This window comes from Epithele typhae (assembly GCF_022376455.1).
Source record: "Epithele typhae strain CBS 203.58 chromosome Unknown BXZ73scaffold_4, whole genome shotgun sequence".
Lineage (NCBI taxonomy): Eukaryota > Fungi > Basidiomycota > Agaricomycetes > Polyporales > Epitheliaceae > Epithele > Epithele typhae.
The window spans coordinates 1005935-1023056 of NW_025954195.1; the positions used below are offsets into that span (position 1 = coordinate 1005935).

General features: G+C 54.6%; 7 protein-coding genes across 7 annotated transcripts; 5 read left to right on the forward strand and 2 right to left on the reverse strand.

Moving 5' to 3' along the window:
- Nucleotides 1–2024: 2024 nt before the first annotated feature.
- On the forward strand, nt 2025–3101 carry BXZ73DRAFT_87687 (LexA/Signal peptidase; the record flags this gene model as incomplete). The annotated part of the gene is made up of 6 exons (XM_048024678.1): nt 2025–2204; nt 2269–2375; nt 2431–2488; nt 2554–2620; nt 2729–2772; nt 2850–3101. The coding sequence occupies 6 exons, from the start codon at nt 2025–2027 to the stop codon at nt 3099–3101; spliced, it is 708 nt and encodes a 235-aa protein (XP_047882160.1).
- Nucleotides 3102–3396: 295 nt separating this feature from the next.
- Nucleotides 3397–5393, reverse strand: BXZ73DRAFT_40318 (uncharacterized protein; the record flags this gene model as incomplete). Its single annotated transcript, XM_048018549.1, has 7 exons — nt 3397–4272; nt 4329–4612; nt 4661–4753; nt 4805–4901; nt 4953–5160; nt 5231–5286; nt 5346–5393. 7 exons carry the CDS (start codon nt 5391–5393, stop codon nt 3397–3399), a joined length of 1662 nt encoding a protein of 553 aa, XP_047882161.1.
- Nucleotides 5394–5794: 401 nt separating this feature from the next.
- BXZ73DRAFT_87689 (developmentally regulated GTP binding protein 1) lies at nt 5795–7530 on the forward strand (the record flags this gene model as incomplete). Its single annotated transcript, XM_048024679.1, has 9 exons — nt 5795–5818; nt 5880–5901; nt 6013–6191; nt 6246–6369; nt 6418–6465; nt 6598–6905; nt 7044–7312; nt 7376–7455; nt 7508–7530. 9 exons carry the CDS (start codon nt 5795–5797, stop codon nt 7528–7530), a joined length of 1077 nt encoding a protein of 358 aa, XP_047882162.1.
- A 393-nt stretch (nt 7531–7923) lies between these two features.
- Nucleotides 7924–9231, reverse strand: BXZ73DRAFT_87690 (beta subunit of ribonucleotide reductase; the record flags this gene model as incomplete). Its single annotated transcript, XM_048024680.1, has 6 exons — nt 7924–8192; nt 8248–8569; nt 8653–8846; nt 8879–8897; nt 8949–9013; nt 9066–9231. The coding sequence occupies 6 exons, from the start codon at nt 9229–9231 to the stop codon at nt 7924–7926; spliced, it is 1035 nt and encodes a 344-aa protein (XP_047882163.1).
- Nucleotides 9232–9704: 473 nt separating this feature from the next.
- On the forward strand, nt 9705–11088 carry BXZ73DRAFT_97383 (ribonucleotide reductase small subunit; the record flags this gene model as incomplete). Its single annotated transcript, XM_048027344.1, has 5 exons — nt 9705–9764; nt 9817–9937; nt 9990–10054; nt 10104–11011; nt 11067–11088. 5 exons carry the CDS (start codon nt 9705–9707, stop codon nt 11086–11088), a joined length of 1176 nt encoding a protein of 391 aa, XP_047882164.1.
- A 1073-nt stretch (nt 11089–12161) lies between these two features.
- BXZ73DRAFT_40333 (STE3-domain-containing protein) lies at nt 12162–13785 on the forward strand (the record flags this gene model as incomplete). Its single annotated transcript, XM_048018555.1, has 5 exons — nt 12162–12258; nt 12318–12440; nt 12509–12688; nt 12740–13322; nt 13377–13785. The coding sequence occupies 5 exons, from the start codon at nt 12162–12164 to the stop codon at nt 13783–13785; spliced, it is 1392 nt and encodes a 463-aa protein (XP_047882165.1).
- Nucleotides 13786–14829: 1044 nt separating this feature from the next.
- BXZ73DRAFT_87693 (glycosyltransferase family 57 protein) lies at nt 14830–17098 on the forward strand (the record flags this gene model as incomplete). The annotated part of the gene is made up of 12 exons (XM_048024681.1): nt 14830–15068; nt 15123–15201; nt 15264–15279; nt 15333–15510; nt 15562–15715; nt 15771–15842; nt 15893–16145; nt 16205–16353; nt 16410–16546; nt 16595–16692; nt 16741–16816; nt 16867–17098. 12 exons carry the CDS (start codon nt 14830–14832, stop codon nt 17096–17098), a joined length of 1683 nt encoding a protein of 560 aa, XP_047882166.1.
- Between the last annotated feature and the right edge of the window lie 24 nt (nt 17099–17122).

Sequence of the window (17122 nt, forward strand, 5' to 3'; positions counted from 1 at the left end):
CGACGTAAAGCGAGGGAGCAAGTCAGAGGATACTGACAAGATATGTTACTCGTCTCATAATCAACTTCCTCGGATACCTCCACTATAGTCATTCGGGCTGGATGTTCGTCCGATGGAGGAACCCGGATTTTCTAAGAATGGATGTATTGAACGGTGATAGAAGCAGGTCCGAATGCTTTCTCACCTTCCATCCCATGTTCTCAATCCGTACGTTCCGAAGAGACCGGCTGGAGGAGAAGTACAAGTCCGCTGTTTCCAAAGACACCATCAGGCGCAGCGTCTTACGACCAGCTCTGATCCTGATGTGAATGGAGTGGAGACGCGACATATTCTTTATAAAAGAAGGTAGGAGATGCTGAAAAGGGGCTAATGTCACACAGCAGTAGCAACGCGAAGCAAGTACAAGCTCACCACGACGTCAGGAGTAACAAATACCCGGATCTCTTCTAGCCGGGTGTATGTCGAACACGACTTCTGGAGTACGCACTTGCCGACAAGATTTTTCGCAAATCGAGTACAGTGAGAGTGGTCGCATGTCTTGCCAAGAGGTGTTCGAGAAGAGAGTCGAATGAGGGTAGATGTAGCTTTCCCACCGGACAGGGTACACACGGAGTGTGCGCAACGAGCTCGAGGATATCAGGCGGCGGATCATTTTGCACATGTACAGGGCTCCAGAGCGTATCTCGATACGGGGATGGTAGTAGATGATGAGATGCTGAAGATGTGGCAGAAAGGGATAGAAGTGCTGCTCTGGTTGCTAGAAATTCGTAACTCGTTAGAGTCGGCCGGTAACGAGCCGGCGGCCATGCTTACAAGTTGTTCCAGGCAGCAGGAGTATCTGAACGAGACCAGTTAGGAAGGCACGGACGAATGCGAACACTTGGTCATGATTGAGTTGAGGCGCATCCCCAAGACCGAAATTAGTAACGCCATTCAAGTACCCGACGATTGATTGAAGGATATCAGGCGTAACGGATCCACATCCACCCTGTTGCCTGCGGGTGAATACACATTTGATAGGCAGACCTTCGGGATTGTGACGTACAGGCAGTCGGAATGTCGTCAGTTTCGAATGTAAGTTGGCCAAAAGTGCCGGCAGTAGGTTGGTCACAGTGCGAGAAGGATCCACGATGATTAACTGTTCGAGTCCGCGGAGTTGCACGAGCCCCTTCTTCGCACCCGTTGGCATCCTAGACATGTCTTCATCACGAAGCTTGAGAGCTCGGAGGCGGGGCAAACGAATCAGAACAGGGAGAGCGTCGGCCATCAGGCATAAATAGTCAAGTCCCGGATTCAGGACCACAGTCTCCAGACAGGACCATTTTGGCATCGCTGATATCAATCGATGTCGAAAGCTATCCCGAGGCCTCGTGACCAGGTCTGACGGCCATGTGATGAAATATCCTATGTGTTCGTGCTCAGGAACGATACAGTGAATGTTTGCAGGGCATACCTATGATCTTAAATGTCTGACCAAGGGTGCATTATGAGGAAGTTGGGCCGAAGTAAATAAACCAACCTGCCGGAGGAATGTGAGCATCCCTCCGAACGATTCTGGACTTTCAAAGGGGAGGCACTCACCTGGATCCTATCTGCGACGCACCCATCCGTCTGTGGCAAATACCTAACGGTGCGATACAGGAGTTTGGCGGCGGCCTCTTTGAACATATGGTTGACCAGGGAACAAGAGTAGAGGGTAGAGTGATCTGATTCCTCCAAGATACCAAGTATCACATCGTATGGCAATATCGTTGCTGAACGGTCTTCTTCCATTGCAGCAAGCGCGCCCTGTGAGTGTCTGAACATGGGGTAGGAGAAGGCAGGCCCCGTTGCTTCACAGCGTACGTCGGAGACGATGGTGGCCCCAATTCCAGCGCTGCGCGCGTCGGCTTGCGGGGTCGCGACACCAGCGCTCCGACCGTCTCCTACCGTCCCGAATCCTCACTCGTCGACGCTCTGTACTCAAGTACTCACCACTTGGCTCTCGCCTCGCCGTCACGACTTGACGCAAGCTCCCTTCTTGCATGCAAGCCCTCCGCGCCGCTCGCGCGCGGCTCCGCGCACACCGCGAGGCGCGTCGCGCCTGGATCGACGCGCGCCCGGTCGTCAAGACCTCGCTCGCCGTGCTCTTCTGGCTCCCGCTCGCCGCCTGTGTCAGCCAGTATGGCTTCACAGTTAAGGCTGTTTACGGGCGCAGCATGCAGGTACGTTTCCACCGGCCTCACGGCGGGCGGAATGAAGTGCTCACCGTGCCGCGCGGCCAGCTAGCCCACGCTGAACCCGGACGACTCGCCCTGGCGAGACGTCGTCCTCTTCGACCGGTTCTCGGTCGCGTACGCGCGGCGGTATGAGCGCGGGGATGTCGTCGCCCTCAAGTCCGTACTACTATCACCTAGGACTGGTCGCGCACTCTAACGTCGTACCGCACAGGTCACCTGTGGACTCGAAACTGGTGGTGAAGCGCATCGTCGCGCTCGAAGGAGACGTGGTGCGTCCACCTGTCACTTAACTGTCCTGCCATCCCGCGTACCTGTTACCTTCCTCTTGGGGCAGGTCAAAACGTTGCCGCCATACCCACACGCGGAGGTGTGCGTCCCCCAGGGCCACGCGTGGGTCGAAGGTGCGTCTCGTTCTCGCCCGTATTCTGCCGCGTCGACACCCACATCCGTACCCACCTCACCGCCATCTGCCATTGCGGATCACCGGCCACCGGTCGTATTAAACCCAGGCGACGAGCCGTTTCGCACTGAAGACAGCAATCGTTACGGCCCGGTGGGTACCCTTCCCCTCCGATCCACAGCTGGAGCGGTTTGAGGCTGACGCGGTCCTCGGACGCGTGCGTGCAACAGGTCTCACTTGGCCTGATCAAGTCCCGGCTGGCATTCATCTTGTGGCCCTGGAACCGTATGGGACCGCTCGGGCAGCCCCTCGCCGCCGACGCGGACCTGCGCACGGGCACCCCAGGCTGGCGACGCAGCCAGGCGGACCGAGAACGCGCGGAATGGCGAGCTTCGAGGGTGCAGGTTACGCCGCCGCAGTCGCCCTCTGTTGACAATCGGACGGTGCATGCATGGACAGCTGAAACTCGGCATGCGACATGAATGCTTGGGGGGAAGACAGCCTGCTGCATCCGGGGGCACGAGTCGATTTCTACAGTCCGCGAGGCGATTACGATGCTACAGCGTCCTTCACTACCAATAGAATAAGTGAACGCGAGTGAAGGTACGATCTGAGGAAAAGACGGAAACGAACTGCCGCATGCAAGGAATGACCGGAAGGTGAAAGGAGGGACGGAGGATAGCAGCAGGGGATGACGGAGGAACGGGTACGTAGATGGGGCAAGCGTAACAAGGTGCGAAAGTACTACGGGGGAAATGTCGAACGGCTGTGATACAACTACATGGCGTGACCGTGTCCACTACCGTTGTAGTACTGATCTCCGCCGCCGCTCTGTTGCTGGTACCCGTAGGGATCGGGCTGCCGATGGTGATCAAGCATTTGGTGGGCGGAGGGTGAGTACGGGTTGTTCATGTACTCTTGCTGGCCTTGGTAGCCATACGGCGCAGTGCTAGCGGAACGGTAGTCTGGTGCCGTGCTACCAGACCGGTAGTCTGGCGCAGTGCTACCAGAGCGGTAGTCTGGCGCAGTGCTCATAGAGCGGTAGTCGGGGACGGAGGCTTGCGTGCGGTAGTCGGGCACTGTGTTTTGCGAGCGGTAGTCGGGGGCCGTGCTTTGCGAACGGTAGTCGGGGGCCGTGCTCTGCGAACGATAATCCGGAGCGGCGCTGGCAGCGCGATACTGGTCGTACTGTTCGTATGCTCCGTACGCGCCTTCGGCATGACCCAACGGCGCCGCAGAGGAGGTGAGATGGACCTGGCTGGCGTTGTCGTCGTCGTAGCGCGGACCGCCGTGCTCGGGGAGCGTGCCGATTGAACCGTTATACTGGTGGTAGCCTCCTGCGTATGCTGGCATGGGGGGATAGTCCGTAGGGTACTCCGAAGCATAGTCCATCGGTACCTTGTACTCGCTGTAGTAGTCGGTACCTGCGTAAGTGGTGCTTGGGGCCGGTCCGCGAGTGCGCATGGAGGCAGTGTCGTTGATGTCGTCGTCGACAGAGAGATTCGGAAGGGTAGGCTGAGGAAGTGGCTTCGCAATGAGATCTCCCTTCTTGTTCTTGAGGTGAGAGTAGTCGCCGGCAGCCTCCTTCTTCGCAAGAGCGGCGGCCTTCGCAAGACGCTGTTTGTTCTTGCGCTTGATGATCTCGGCGATACGCTGCGAAGAGTGACAGAGTGAGACCACACTCCTAACGTGTCAACATGGTCGCCTACCTTGTCAACCTTGTAGCAACAGTACTCTTTCAGGTTACCCTGAATGTGCATGAGCAGGGGGATGTAGCAGATGCCGGCAACGATGAGCATGAGGAGGGAGATCGCGAAGACGGTGACAGTGAAGGCCGTGGACACGGTAAGGGCCGAGGTGATGTAAGTGCCTTGGAAGTACTTCTTGATGTCGTACCAGTCGCCATCATCCTCTTTGGAGAGGTAGAAGGCGTAGAGTGTCAGGGCGTTGATAGACTGACGAGGGCCATCGGCAAACAGAATTCGCTTCCAACCTGTGCCGAGTTAGCCGAAGGAGAGTGAGCTGAATACAAGGTGCTTACTCTTGAAGGTGAAGAAGACGAAGAAAGCGAAGTCATCCATCCGCTTCGTAGAGGCCGAGATGTGATCGAAGAGACAGAAGTGGTCGTAAGACCCTGTGAAGGCATGAAGAGCTGGAAGGAGACAGACGATAGAAGGAGTCTTACGAAGGGAGTAGTACTTGTTGGCCATTACGTTGGTGAAGGCGTAGGAGATATCACGGCTCTGGATGATCTTCCTGGCCTTGTATGAATCATACGCAAGCTGCAGAGAGTATGAACCCTCTGGTGACACTGTAACAGCGTACCGACGCACCAATATGAACGACGCAATGACACATCCGAAGAACAACCAACGACCAATGCTGAAAGGAATGTAAACACAGCCGTTGCTGTTGTTCTTGGGACAACTGTTGAAGATAGCGTTTGACCATGATGTGGTTGTGAGCATGGTGATCGCTGTGAAAATGTCGGAAACGTAGACGAGGAAGGAGATAAGCACGCCGATGTAGAGCCAGAGGTACCTGAGGGCCCCAAGTTAATCTCATAGAAATAGCATGCGATAATGGGTGAACACCAAGACGAGCCACGCACTTCATCCGCATGCCAAATCCAGTGTCCCTGAAGTCACGAGTGTCGAGGAAGTCGAACTAGGAATGAAGCGGGAGCTCAGCACGAGCGACACATGGACGACTGTGGGGGAACGAACCTTGTGGTCGGGGACGACCTCACGTTTCCATGTTGCGCCTTTACACATGGAGGGTCACAGGTTCGCGGGTGGGAAGGATGGTGGGCAAAAGAGTGTTGTGCGACGTGGGGGCAGCCTCGATGTGAGAGAGCAGCGCCCGGGCCAGCCAAGTCGCGGAGGGAAGGAGCGGCTGTTGGGAAAACGACCGGAGGCGAACCTGAGCGGTGACCGAGACGATGCTGGGCTTTGAGGAAAGGGGCGGTCTGTAGATCAGGACAGTTTGATGGGCGGCGGAGGGGGGGCGGGCTGGAGTCTGGAGAGGGCTGGGGTCGTGAAAGCACGAGAGAGGCCGTGGCAGGTCCGTCGCGACCGTCGTTTCTCTGTGGCGCCCGCCTAACCGCCGTCAGACGCCCGTGCATTATGGGCACTCTCGCGCACAGGCGCCCGCCGTCTATTCTCCACCAGCCACAATGACCACCGTCCAGAAGATCAAGGTAGTTGTCCACCCTCGCCGCCCGTCTATTGTGCTCACCGCCCGCCCTCCCCCCAACAAAGGAAGTCGAAGATGAGATGGTGAGTCCGCCCGCACTTTTTACCGCCGCAGTCGTGCTCAGTTCCGCAGGCCAGGAGTATGTTTCGCGCGCCGTCCCCCGATCGTGCCCTGGCTGAACACCATCATGCCGCGCAGCGCAGAAGAATAAGGCCACGAGCTACCATCTCGGCCAGCTCAAGGCCAAGCTCGCGAAGCTCCGGCGCGAGCTCCTCGGACCCACGGGCGGCGGAGGCGGTGGGGGAGGCCCGGGTTTCGACGTCGCGCGCACGGGGATTGCAACAGTAGGGTTCGTCGGCTTCCCATCAGTGGGAAAGGTGCGTGGTTTGGGCCTGTGCATGCCAGTTGCTCATTCCAAATTCCACATCAAGTCGACCCTGATGTCAAAACTCACGGGCACACACTCCGAGGCGTCAGAGATCGACTTCACCACACTCACCACAGTGCCCGGAACGGTTAAGGTGCATGGAGCGCCGATACAAATCCTTGACCTACGTGCGTCGTTTGGACTTCTTCTTGGCAGCTGGAACTCATGAGCCGTAGCCGGAATCATCGAGGGTGCAAATGATGGCCGAGGTCGTGGACGACAAGGTGTGTAGATGTTAAGTGCTGTTCAGATCACTGGGCGCGCTCACTCAAGATATCTGCCTGTTTCAGTCATCGCTGGTATGGATGTCGTACGCATGTTCCCGTGGACCATAGTTTAACGCCGCCTTTATGCAGTTGCTCGGACCTGTCACTTAATCTTCATCGTCCTCGACGTACTAAAACCCCTCGGCGACAAAGCCATCATTGAGGGTGAGTTGGAAGGATTTGGCATCCGACTCAACAAGAAGCCGCCAGCAATCACTGTACGCAAGAAGGACAAGGGTGGCATTGCGATCACGAACACTGTCCCTCTCACGAACATTGATCATGATGAGATCAAAGCTGTCCTCAGTGAATATCGTATCAACAATGTAGATGTCGCCATCCGTCAAGCAGGTGCAACCGCTGATGATTTGGTGGACGTGATCGAGGGTAACAGGCAAGTGTGGTTGCCTTGCCTTATCACATCGCATACTGACATTGTGTGAAGAGTGTATATCCCAGCCATCTACGTCAGTAACCGTTGTAACGTGCTCCCGACGGATTGGAGGAATCTAATGGATCACTCTTGCGGTCTGCAGGTCCTGAACAAAATCGACGCTATCTCTATAGAGGAGCTGGATCTGCTCTACCGCATCCCGATGAGCGTCCCCGTCTCATCCCGTGAATGGTGGAACATCGACGAGCTCATCGAGATGATGTGGCAAACGCTTAACCTGGTTCGAGTGTATACCAAACCTCGCGGTCTGGCACCAGACTACAGTGCTCCCGTCGTCCTGCGACGCGGGAAATGCACGGTTGAAGATTTCTGCATGGCCATCCACAAGGAAATCGCAAAGCAAATGAAATAGTAGGTTTTCTCTGTCTTGAATACCACGGTTCAGGGCGTTGGCTGACACATTTCCGCCTTCAGCGCGATTGTGTGGGGAGCAAGCGCCAAGCACGCACGAGGTCAGAAGGTCGGACTAGATCATGTTCTGGAGGATGAAGATGGCATGTTCCTTCTCCCTGGCTTATAAATGCTCGCTGACCGGTTTGACTGTAGTTGTTCATATTTCGAAGAAGTGACGCGCTGGACTTCTTGTACTCACTGTTGTAGTCTTATCCACCTGTGTTGTATCCCAAGGCTGACTCTCATCGACATGATCACGGCCGCGGATGTGCCGTAACATATGCTTGTCATCCAGTGTTCCAGCATGATTCCATGGATTATACAATGAGTAGGGGTGAGTATTCGGCGACTAGTGTACATCGACTGAGGTGAGTGGTACGGAGTGGTAATCTAGCAACTCGATAACTACGGTGTCTACGGTATAGTCCGGTACTAAGGTACAAAGCATCTGGAGTACTGCTGTGGTACATCTAGTCGCATAACGACACCTATGAGATCGCGTTAAAAGTCTTCATCCAAAGTGCTATCACAAACGTTAGCGAACTTCCTGATGACTGATCATTCATCACTTACAATACTCGCTCTACCGGCCCCTTCGAGGGTGCGTCCGACTCTGTTGAAGATGCCGTGTTGAAATTGGCCATTGCATACTCAGACACGCGCTTTTCGAAGAAGTTTGTCTTCCCTTGTAGAGAGATCAAGTCCATGAAGTCAAAGGGATTTGTTGCATAGTAGTGCTTCTGATTGCCGAGCGACACCAGGAGTCTGTCGGCCACAAACTCGATGTACTGACGCATTAGGTCCGCGTTCATCCCAATTAGGGAGACAGGCAAAGCCTCTGAGGTGAACGTGCGAGTCAGGTGGTGTCCGGACCATAAACGAGCAGGCCATACCTGTCAAAAACTCCTTCTCGATGTCAACTGCCTCGGTGATGATCTTCTCCACCCGCTTCGGGTGGGGCCGCCGACGCAAGTGGTGGAATAGCAGACACGCGAAGTCGGTATGCATTCCCTCGTCTCGGGAGATGAGCTCGTTGGAAAAAGTGAGGCCAGGCATGAGACCGCGTTTCTTGAGCCAGAAGATGGACGCGAAAGACCCCGAGAAGAATATACCCTCAACCGCAGCGAACGCTACGAGACGCTCGGCAAACGCCGACTGTTCGTCCGATATCCAACGGAGGGCCCATTCAGCCTTCTTGCGGATGCAGGGAATCGTCTCCATGGCGTCGAACAAGAAGCGCGTTCGGCAGGATCCTTGATGTATGAATCTATGAGGAGAGAATACGTCTCGGAATGGACGTTTTCAATCATGATTTGAAAGCCGTAAAAGCACCTGGCTTCCGCCGCTTGCACCTCATTGGAGAAACGTTCGACCAGGTTCTCGTTGACGATGCCATCCGAAGCCGCAAAGAACGCTAGAACGTAAGACAGGAAATGCCGTTCGTTGTTGGTGAGTTTCCCGTTCCAATCCCACAAGTCGTGGGAGAGGTCATCTCTTCGACAGTCCAAAAGGATGCTTGTGCACGCTTGTACATTTGCCAGATCTGGAGCGAAACGGTCACGCCGACTCATGGGTCGTGTAGAAAGAGACGCACCTCATCGTATTGTATGGGAAACAAGACGAACCGTCGGTCGGTCTCCATCAGTAAAGGTTCGAGATCTGAGGTTGCGCTGAGGTGGCATATAGACGGCGAAAATCACTGTAGACGTACGTTCAGGCAGTTCGACTTCGCCAATGAACCGTTCATGTAGGTCCTCCGAGGGGTCCGTGGTGTGTCGCTTCGTCGTTTTCGCATCCGCATCCGGGGTGCTCATTGAATGACGGTGTTTGGCAATAGGACTTCTTGGCGGCCTGGGGGAGGTAGCGGGAGAGCTCATCTTGTGGGTGAACGGATGGGGCACACATCGTTGTGGTGAGCGTCGACATGGTAGAGGAATAGGGCCGGGCGGCCAGCGCACACTGTGCGAGACAGAAGCGGAAGAGAGCACGGGCCCGAGGAGGATGACGGAGCGCGCTCCGGCGGCTCCAGCTCGTCGTGACGCACAGGCGCTCAGTGCTCGGCAATGAATCGCGTGATGTCACGCGTCCTGTGACAATGTTGAGCACATGACGAGGTCTGCCGAAGCGCCCTTACTTGGCGGGGCCGCTCAGATTCTCACGGGCACGTCGGGGAGCCCTTATATATGAGACGCGTCGACGCGTCAACAGAGACAAACAACGCGTCGCTACGCGCTGTTGAACGCACCCACGTATTTAATCCACTTCGCGTTCGCTTCTTTCGTTCTTCAACGACGACCTCCACCTACATCTCTTCCCCGATCTTCTTGTCACAATCTATTTCATCATTGCCATGACTGCCGGTCTCGTCACCCCTCCTCGTATGCCTTCTCCCATCACTCCTTCCAAGAAGGTCTGTTTTCAAGCCTAGTCGAGTCCCATTTGGCCGCCTCTGACTGTACTAGGCTACGATGGCTCTGCACAACATGACTCTCGTCAGTCCGAAGGTGGAGAAGATCGTACTGGTGGAGGCTAAGGAGGAAGCACCCAAGAAACGTTGGGTCGGCGATATCGATCTCCCCGAGCGTGAGTCTGCTCGTCGGCCGCGCGTGACCCTCCGTCCTGACCGCCTGCTTAGACAAGGAACCCCTCCTCATGGAATCAAAACGTCGGTTTGTTCTCTTCCCGATTCAGTACCATGAGGTGTGTAAGCTCCGTATTTCCCGGCCGCAGTCGTGCTGAGCCACATTAGATCTGGCAAATGTACAAGAAGGCTGAGGCGTCTTTCTGGACCGCGGAGGAGATGGACCTCTCCAAGGATCTCCACGACTGGAACAACCGCCTCAACGACGATGAGCGCCACTTCGTATCCCATGTCCTCGCCTTCTTTGCCGCGTCAGATGGTATCGTCAACGAGAACCTAGTTGAGCGTTTCTCCAACGAGGTGCAGGCCGCCGAGGCCCGCTGCTTCTACGGCTTCCAGATCATGATGGAGAACATCCATTCCGAGACATACTCCCTCCTCATCGACACCTACATCAAGGATCCTGCTCAACGCGAGCACTTGTTCGACGCCATCGACACAATTCCGTGCATCAAGAAGAAGGCTGACTGGGCTTTGCGCTGGATCTCCGACAAGGATTCTACGTTCGCCGAGCGTCTCGTGGCGTTCGCTGCGGTCGAGGGTATCTTCTTCTCGGGGTCTTTCGCGTCCATTTTCTGGCTCAAGAAGCGTGGACTCATGCCCGGCCTCACCTTCTCCAACGAGCTCATCTCTCGCGATGAGGGCATGCACACCGACTTCGCGTGCTTGCTCTTCAGCCACCTCAAGAGACGTCCGCATCCCGAAACCGTCCGCAAGATCATCGCGGAAGCCGTCGCGATCGAGCAGGAGTTCCTCACCGATGCGCTGCCATGCGCGCTCATCGGTATGAACTCTAAGCTCATGTGCCAATACATCGAATTCGTCGCGGACCGCCTGCTTGTTGCTCTTGGCGGCGAGAAGCATTACGACGTCACCAACCCCTTCGACTTTATGGACATGATCTCGCTGCAGGGCAAGACCAACTTCTTCGAGAAGCGTGTGTCGGACTACTCAAAGGCAGGTGTCAGCACGTCGGCGCAGAGCACGACCGCGGAAGTCTCAACAAGCAAGACTTTGTGAGTGCCTACCTATTCTGCCCCCTTTTGTTCTCATGACTAACAATTTCATCAGCTCGCTCGACGAGGACTTCTGATTTCTGGTCGTTGCTGTGGAGCTATCTTATTATCGCATTGCATCATCGTACACTACTCATAGAATTGTCGCACTAGCATCATCGCTGTACTATCTCCTGTATTCCCTTAGTTATACCTCACTATCCACGCATTTCCCTTTGACGACAGCATCCATGGTGTTTTCTAACTTGATCAAAGAACTGTTGCAATTTCGTGGCTTGTACAGACCGAAGCGCGCGCCATCGTGTGCCGGGAACGACACCGGCGTTTGATAAAATTCCCTTCCTTTTTAGCTCATCCGACTCGGGCTTGGGTGTCGACTCCCGCTAGATCTACGACGTTCGACTGTCAACGGGAAACTGCCTAGGAGGATCGGACTCCAGTATGATTCATTTGTTTGCACTATCCCCACGACTTAGTGTGACTAATAATGTCAACCGTCCAGCTGGCCAGCTAGCCACTCACGTGTCTGTTGCAACTTGCTCGGCTCGGCACTCTATATGGCGGGCTTGTATGTTGCAGAATGATCAATAACGCGGTCGCAGCCAGGGCGGCGGCCGGAGAACAAGTGTAGGATGCGCAGTTGAAACGAAGTATGCGCCACAGCCCAATGAAGGAGTCTGGAGGCTCAGCGCTCAGCGCCTTAATACGGTCCCTCATTACAAGAAGGATTTGTTCGGTGGACACCCGCGGCCTTCCCAATTCGGCCTCCCCCTTCACGCTCCTCTAGCCATCTCTCGGAAGAAGTGTCTTCGAGACACCGACGTCCCGGGCCACGCCGGGACCTATGCATTGTCTTCCGCCCTACGCGCTTTTGAAGTATAAGCAAGCGTCCGAATACGGAAGGTGCAAGTAACCGGTCTCCTCTCCAGTGGCCAAGTACAACACCGGCCTAAAACGGCATGCGTACGGGAGGATAAATCAAAGCGGAGTACCGCGACGACTACTGTCGCCACTCATCCCCTCTCCCCTCCCTTCCGCCCGAGACCGCGCGCGACGCCTTCGAAGCGCACCCTCGCGTTTTCTCCCTTCGAATTCCCTTCTTCCGTACAATCTAAGCCTCAAGTCGCAGAGCGCGAGGCTCGTCTGCAAGATGACGAACTCCTTCCTTGCCTTGGTCGAAGTCGAGGCTGCATTCTCGTTCATTGCCTTCGTCTTGGTCACCATTCCAGTCTACTGGCACCTAGAAGGTATGTCACAAAAGTCCCCGAAGCGGATTTGCTCTGACGTACAGACGTCGGTTGAACAGCATGGAATATTGGGTGTCTGCTGTACATCTTCTGGATGGGCACCCAGAATTTGATCAATTTTATCAACCTCGTAGTCTGGAGAGACAATGCAATCGACTGGGCGCCCGTCTGGTGTGACATCAGTTAGTGCCAATGGTTTCTCACTTTCAATCTTCGGGCTCAAAAGGCGACATAATATTTTCTCACTTAGCAACGCACTTCGTCATCGGTTCATCCATCGGCGTGTGCTGTGCATCCCTTGTCATCAATCGCCGGCTTTATCACATTGCCAGTGTCTCTGCAGTGTCGATCACTCGCGCCGACAAGCGCCGTAACATGATTACCGACCTCGCCATTGGCTTGGGCATTCCTGTTGTCTCTATCTGTCTCTGTGAGTAGTGTCCGCTGGGAGGAGTTTTCACATGGCTAATCTGTTGCACAGATTGGTTCTACCAGGGTCACCGCTACAACATCTACGAAGGCTTCGGCTGCATGGAGGCCTATCCTAATACGATTCTCTCGTACTTCCTTTATGTCGCCTGGCCCATTCCCATTGGTCTGGTTTCAGCAACATACTGCAGTCTCACCCTCCATGCCTTTTTCAAGAGGCGACGGCAGTTCAAGGAACTCATGTTGAACAACCCCAACCTATCCTTCAACCGCTACTTCCGGCTCATGGGCCTCGCTGCCACCGAGATCCTCTTCAGCGTCCCTCTCTCCGTATACAACATCGTTGTCAATCTGCGCTTAACCCCGATCTACCAGTGGGCGGGTCTCGACGACCTTCATTTCGGCTTTTCACGCATCGACCAAATCCCGGCGATTGTCTGGCGCCAGATCCCTGGTTTCGAAAGCGCCTTTGCGTACCGCATCTGGATTACAGTCGGATGTGGCATTGCCTTCTTCCTCCTCTTCGGCTTTGCCGAGGAGGCCCGCAAGCACTATAGGTCCGCGTTCGAGTCGGTCGCGAGGCGCGTTGGCTTCACTACTCTCGGGCGCAGCAACCATTCTTCGTCGTCCTTCGGGTGAGCATGGCCACAATCCCTATCATTTTTCACCGCTAACCTCTCCAATCGCAGACCGAAGTCAGGAGACGCTGAGGTCACGATCCCGTCGTTCGTGCAGCGCAGTCATGTGCGGCGCAATTCGCTCGAAAGCTTCTCGGGTCGGCTCTCGTCGAACATCTCCATCGACACCGATCACGACTACGATGAGAAGCCCTTGCCGTTCACCCCAATCGGAAGCATCCCTTCGTTCATCAATACACCAATCGACCACTCCTTCGACCTGGGAGAGAAGAAAGAAGAACCAACATCGATGAACCCTCCTTCGCTACCGGTGCCACCACAGCCAGCGCACACGCGCCCAGTGCACAGTCGTCCTTCCACGCCGGAGCGTTCGGAGGCCGATGTGCCGCAGTCGGTGCGGCACCAGTCGTTCGCGTCGGTATCGTTCCTGTCGCTGCATCCTGGCGACGACATCGTTTGAATGATTATAACGTCGGGATACTCGGGACCACGCGCCCCTTGACTGAGACAGAGACATTTTCGGGATACCTCCGCTCCATTTTATACTCACTGTATCGATAGCCCCTCACACGAATACTGCCCACCCTTACGCTCGTTTCACCACACTGTAGCTCACTAGCTGATTTACCGTATTTTTAGTGCTTTAATTTCTCGAATCTCCTTTATATAGGTGTCTGAAAGGCACTCGTAGTTTTGCAACGTATGGGCGTTAACCATTGCCCAACCAGTTTAGAGGATTGGCTTTCGCAGCATCCGCGGGTCCAGTGCAAATCACGGCAATAACACAGTAGCGCCAGTCACGAGCAAAAGAATAATATAGTGTAGAACGAGACAGACGATATGTACTATAGGAGGACGGGCTACCGATCCTTCTTGGATTCCGACGACGCCCGCTTTTCCCGCGCGCTGGCCCGGGACTCTTCTCGTACAGATTCTACGATGTAGGCAACGAGCACCAAATTCGCTGCGACAATCGCTGTGATGGCAGCATATATTGTATTCCCTATAGCCAAGTGAAGCTCGTGAGACACAGTTCACGATAGAAAAGCAGACGAACGAACCTTTCCAAAGGTGATCTCGAGAAATGAAGTATGAGGATATTGGTACGAGCCCCAGGGACACGGCGAATATGACGAGCTTCATGAGAACTCCACTAGTCAAGTAGAATGCACCAAATGAGCCACACTCATGGGTTCACAGTAATAGTTGAACTGACCCCCGTTGCTCGGCCTGATGTGCCACCACTTTTCCTGCGGCTGCTTGATCACTCATTGTGTTTTTCTGTCGACCCTAGTGATAATGCAGGGGGTGTAGTGGTGGTACGGAAGACATCCGCAACTCGCCACGGCGCGTCCGACTGCCCCGCATCATGTGATGTGGCACCCGTGCTGCGGCCTCTGCCAGCTGCCTCCCGCCGGTTCCATCGTCAGCTCTACCACCACCCCTCTGTGTCCCCCAGGCTCTGCCACAGACCACTGTTCGTATCTCTGAACCATTTCCGCTGATGAGCCAATCTCGGCTGTCGCCAGTCACGGCGCGTTCGTCCTCGACTTTTACAGGCCCGGAGAAGCCACATCTATTGCCCGACTCCATACCGGAGGAGAGCGTGTCGGCTGAAAAGGAGGATAAGGCGGCCTCCCCACAGGGCAAGACCGGATGGGCCTCATGGGTAGATCTATCGAAGCCTGAGTGGGGGGTTCTCGTCGCGTCGACATGCCTCAAGTTGCTGCTTTTTCCTGCATAGTGTGTGCTGTCTACAACCTCCTTTCCGCGCCCCCGCTGAGTGTCCGCTTACAGTCGATCCACCGACTTTGAGGTGCACCGTAACTGGCTCGCCATTACCCATTCATTACCTGTGTCTAAATGGTACTACGATGTATGCGTCCCCTCTTCTGCCCAATACAGTCCTTCACTAAACATACAACTGGTCGGCCGTAGACAACATCGGAATGGAGTGAGTATTGGTTCCGTCTGAGGTATGATGCGGTCACGCTGACCAAAGTGTAGCACTCGACTACCCCCCATTCTTCGCGTATTTTGAGAAGCTGCTGTCTATCCCAGCTTACTTCGTAAACCCTGCAATCGTCGACCTCAATAATCTGCACTACGGCGCGTGGTCTGTTGTTGCATATCAGAGGACGACAGTCATTGTCACTGAGCTGGTGCTTGGGGCGGCTGCACTCAAGTGAGTGTGCCTCTTGCATCCACGGTATTTTCTACTCACATCATTGCTCAGGTTCACCCGAGGAGCAGAGAATCCCAAGATGCAGTCTATCATCTCAGCGTCACTCTTTCTGCACCCAGGGTTCCTCATCGTGGACCACATACATTTCCAGTACAACGGGTTCATGTTCGGCATCCTTCTCTGGTCATTACTCATGGCCCGTAATGTACGGACCTTGTGGGCATTAGAGTGAATTTTCGGGCTGACCATCCCCGTCACAGGATCGCAAATTGGCAAGCGGGTTCTTGTTCGCTGTTCTGCTCAACTTCAAGCACATCTATTTATACCTTGCAGTCAGTTCATTGCTCACGACGTTTGTCAATGTGCTCATGCGCCTCTACAGCCTGCTTACTTCATATACCTCCTGCGTTCGTACTGCCTGTCGCCATCATACACACTCCTTCCGGGTCGCTTCCTCGCCCTCGCCAATGCTGTCATTCTCACATTCCTGGTGTCTCTTGGGCCCTTCTTACTCATGGGGCAGCTCCCTCAACTGCTTAGCAGGCTTTTCCCCTTTACTCGTGGACTGAATCACGCTTACTGGGCCCCCAATGTTTGGGCTCTAGTTACTGCGGCTGACCGAATCCTACTGAAGCGTACGTGGTCCGTCCACGAACTTGGTTTCTTATCCGTCTCATTTCCTCGTCCTTCGTAGTTATCGGTCACGGACAGCTCGGTGGTCTGGCGGTCAATGAATCAGGCGTTGCCTCCACCTCTCGCGGTCTCGTCGGGGACACAGTGTTTGCGGTAATCCCAAACGTGAAGCCTATTCACACCTTCGCCATTACTGTTGCCTTCCAGACGGCGAGTGTTTAGGTGTTTGATCTGCAGCCATCCAAAACTGACGCGCCCTGCGATAGATCTACATGGGCAAGCTTTGGACCAACATGTCATACAAATCGTTCGTCACTGCACTGACGCTGTGCGGCTTCACGTCTTACATGTTTGGTTGGCATGTGCACGAGAAAGCGATTTTGCTTGTGCTGGTTCCCCTGAGGTACGATGTGATGCTCTGTCATACTGCACAATCGTTAACATTCCGCAGTTTGCTTGCCGCAGATGACAATGAGAGTTTCCGTACGTTTACAATAGCCTCTGTGGCAGGAATATTCTCGTTGTTCCCTTTACTGTTTACGCCTGCAGGTATGTAGGTCGTCTGACAGCCGTGTGTAATAGCTGATTCCGCTCCAGAGACGCTTGTCAAGATCATCTATTCTGCTCTGTGGTGCATCTTTGTCCTGAGGCCTATCCACCATCAGGTCTACACGTGCGTAATCTTTTGCCTCCTGTGTACTCTGTTTTCATCACCCTGCGCAGCTTCCCACGAGGCGTTCCCTTCGTTGTGATGGATGTCGTAGAACGCATCTACATCGCTGGGTTTCCGATACTTCAACTGGTGGTCACCCTTCTTCCTCTGCTAGCTCGCCGCTTCTCTGCGAATGGATCGTCAGAATCGGGCTACGAGTTTCTTCCTCTTATGCTCACCAGTATATACTGCGCTATCGGGCTTGTATGGGCATTCATCCGACTATCTTCATGTATCTCGTGAGCAAGGATTGAATAATGCATATAT